Source organism: Penaeus japonicus, unplaced genomic scaffold, assembly GCF_977035675.1.
Source record: "Penaeus japonicus unplaced genomic scaffold, GWHDUDI00000001_assembly GWHDUDI00000003, whole genome shotgun sequence".
NCBI lineage: Eukaryota > Metazoa > Arthropoda > Malacostraca > Decapoda > Penaeidae > Penaeus > Penaeus japonicus.
In genome coordinates, this window is record NW_028234405.1 from 34,644,109 (window position 1) to 34,646,608 (window position 2,500).

The 2,500-nt window shown below is 34.0% G+C and overlaps 1 protein-coding gene across 7 annotated transcripts in view; it reads right to left on the reverse strand.

Annotated features, from left to right (window-relative positions):
* LOC122242908 (mitochondrial amidoxime reducing component 2-like) overlaps window positions 1–2,500 on the reverse strand; it is a 7,277-nt gene that overhangs the window by 3,873 nt on the left and 904 nt on the right. For 4 of the 7 annotated variants that reach the window (XM_043000336.2, XM_043000333.2, XM_043000334.2 and 1 more), the window contains exons 2-6: window positions 2,385–2,500; window positions 1,972–2,121; window positions 1,503–1,679; window positions 864–1,029; window positions 195–400 (exon numbers count right to left, since the gene is read on the reverse strand). The exon at window positions 2,385–2,500 is cut by the window's right edge and continues 24 nt beyond it. In XM_043000336.2, coding sequence (XP_042856270.2) covers window positions 195–400; window positions 864–1,029; window positions 1,503–1,679; window positions 1,972–2,121; window positions 2,385–2,500 — 815 coding nt within the window. Of the gene's footprint in view, window positions 1–21; window positions 48–194; window positions 401–863; window positions 1,030–1,502; window positions 1,680–1,971; window positions 2,122–2,384 lie in introns of all 7 variants that reach the window. The other 3 variants (XM_086531759.1, XM_043000337.2, XR_006222338.2) reach the window with 2 other exon arrangements.

A 2,500-nucleotide genomic window follows, 5' to 3' on the forward strand; every position in this document is an offset into this window, starting at 1 on the left:
GTTATTTATGGAAACCATTACCATTGTGACTGCTATATCAGGGTCATCTGGATAAAGAGAAATAGATATTTGTCACATTCTAGAATTATTCAGTTAAAATAACATACTGTAAATACAACTAAAGTGATAACCAGTATACAACTAATAATAATATCTTTACCAGACAACACTTCTGAAATACATGTTATTCTTACCTGGAGCAAGGCTTAACATTTCTGAAGAGAGTATCACCAATCCTGATGTATTCCCACAAGTCCTCATCATAAGGAGCATTAGTCCCCTCCACAAGGATGTTTGGACGGAAATTCTGGGGCGGCAAATGACTCTTCACTCTAGTCTCTAGATCTCCGATGGATTCTCTTGTCATTAGCATGTATCCAGTCAGATCAGCATACAAGGCCTAAAAACATCATAAAGTTGAGTACAAATATAAGAAAGTTGTTAGAAGAATGCAAAAGCATGACAGGTGGTTGAATGATGCAATGTTGAATTGCTATTTGGCAGTTAAACCATCTATGCAAAGAAATACATTCATATATTCAGGAGATGAGTCATTCCTTTAGGAAATATAAATCTAAAACCCAAAATCACTGAAATGATGCTTTGTAAATTGAATCCATCCAAAATGAAAGAATATCAAAAGAAATTATTAATAACTATGAAAAAATATTCATATACAATAACTACTAGCACTAAAGAAAATAAAGTGAAGTATGAATATTACCTGTAGCAGTTATAACTACACCATGTTAACTATAAAGAGAGGTTAAGAAAACTTTTCAAATGCTGTTCCATGTTAGGTTCAATGAGAACTAACAATGACTCCCATAACTGAAGCACAAAATGACACTGCTCAAACTCACATTATCATCCCCCCGAAGGAGAGGATATTCATCTCCCAGGTCTGTACTCCTTGGGGAAGGTATGCTGCTGTGATAAAGAAGGCGACACTTTTTGCCCAAAACTTCCTTCAGCCAAGATGCTGCTTCATCTCCACAGTCAAGGCCAGGTACTGTGTCATCCCACACCCTGGAAAGTAATTTCTCTTGTCAGTTTAATTGTTGACTATATTCTATTTTGTTTTCAATTTAACCTGTTCTTACAATTAACTTCCTGTATCTTTTGTTACATTTTTCATAAATCAGATAATATCAATTGTTCTCTTCAACTGTAAAAACAAAAGAAGAAAAGGCAAAATCTGAAGTATAAATAAATAAATATGAAAAGGTCTGTACTATGTAACAAACAATATGTTATCTATGTTGTTTTCCAAGTAATAAAGTCTATAAAATCAAAGCAAATTTCCTGAAACATAAATGCATTTAAAGAATATTTTCACTTCAAAATATCTGCTTATAACATATCTGCAAACCAGAGCATTTCCAGATATTTAGACAAATTATTTGGAAGTTGTAAACTTTCATTAAATCATATAATATTAAAATTACTTTTTGAAATATATATTCAAATAATATCATAAAGGATGAATAAAATACATCTACCTTGTAGTTTTCTGTACATCCTTTTCCTCAACTTGCGACAGTAAAACAGAGAACGATGGAGCACCTGGAAACTCGAGAATGAGAACACCATCTTCAATGCGAGCTTTTATCTTCACTGTAGCTGGGATCATCCTTCCTGTCACCATCACACCCTTTTCATTCATTATAATCAATGATCTATGAAAAAATAAAAAAACATGGAAAGAGTGTTCAAGATAGTTTGGCAGTCAGTTATAGTAACTATGTTTGTAAATGTGGTATTTTGTATCCTGTTTGTAAGTTATAATTTCCATATATCCTATATAGAACATCAAAATAAACAAATTGGTATATGATGCAGGAAAGACACAGTAACAACCAGAAGATTAATAACCTATAAAAGGCAAACAGGGAAATACAATACAATAAAAGCGGCAAACACAAAATACTATATTTTGATAGCTCGTCATAGGAATTGAGCAACCCTTACCGATCTCTGACAGTGCCACTGCTGAGGCCAAGTTGAGTAGCCTGAGCAGAGGCCAGGCTTATTCCGGCACAAGATTTAATAGGATACAGATACAACTTGGAGACTTTTCCAACATGCTGCCAGGTTCTGTCTGCCAGTTCTTCCAAATTCCTTCAGATGAAGAAAAAATGAAGAAAAAAAGGAAAAAAATAAATGAAGGATTTTCAGTATGTATTCTTAATGTCCAATATGCAATGCACTTAACAAAGGTAAGTCTCTTTATCCTTCTAATATAGTGTGCCAAAAAAAAATATATATCCACAATGCAGACACAATCTTCCCTAACAAGCTCAATGCCAGTAAAACAATTAATCAGGGTAATATATGTATTGCTTCCAGTATTCACAAAATAACAGGAAATGAAGATTTCTTACTTCACACGCGGCCTCATTATTCTGGGTGCTTTCGATCTCCGCCAAGATGACCAAAATTTGAAAACTAAGGTCACTGTCACAGCTGCCAGCAAGGTCACTGCAATACTTGAACGTGG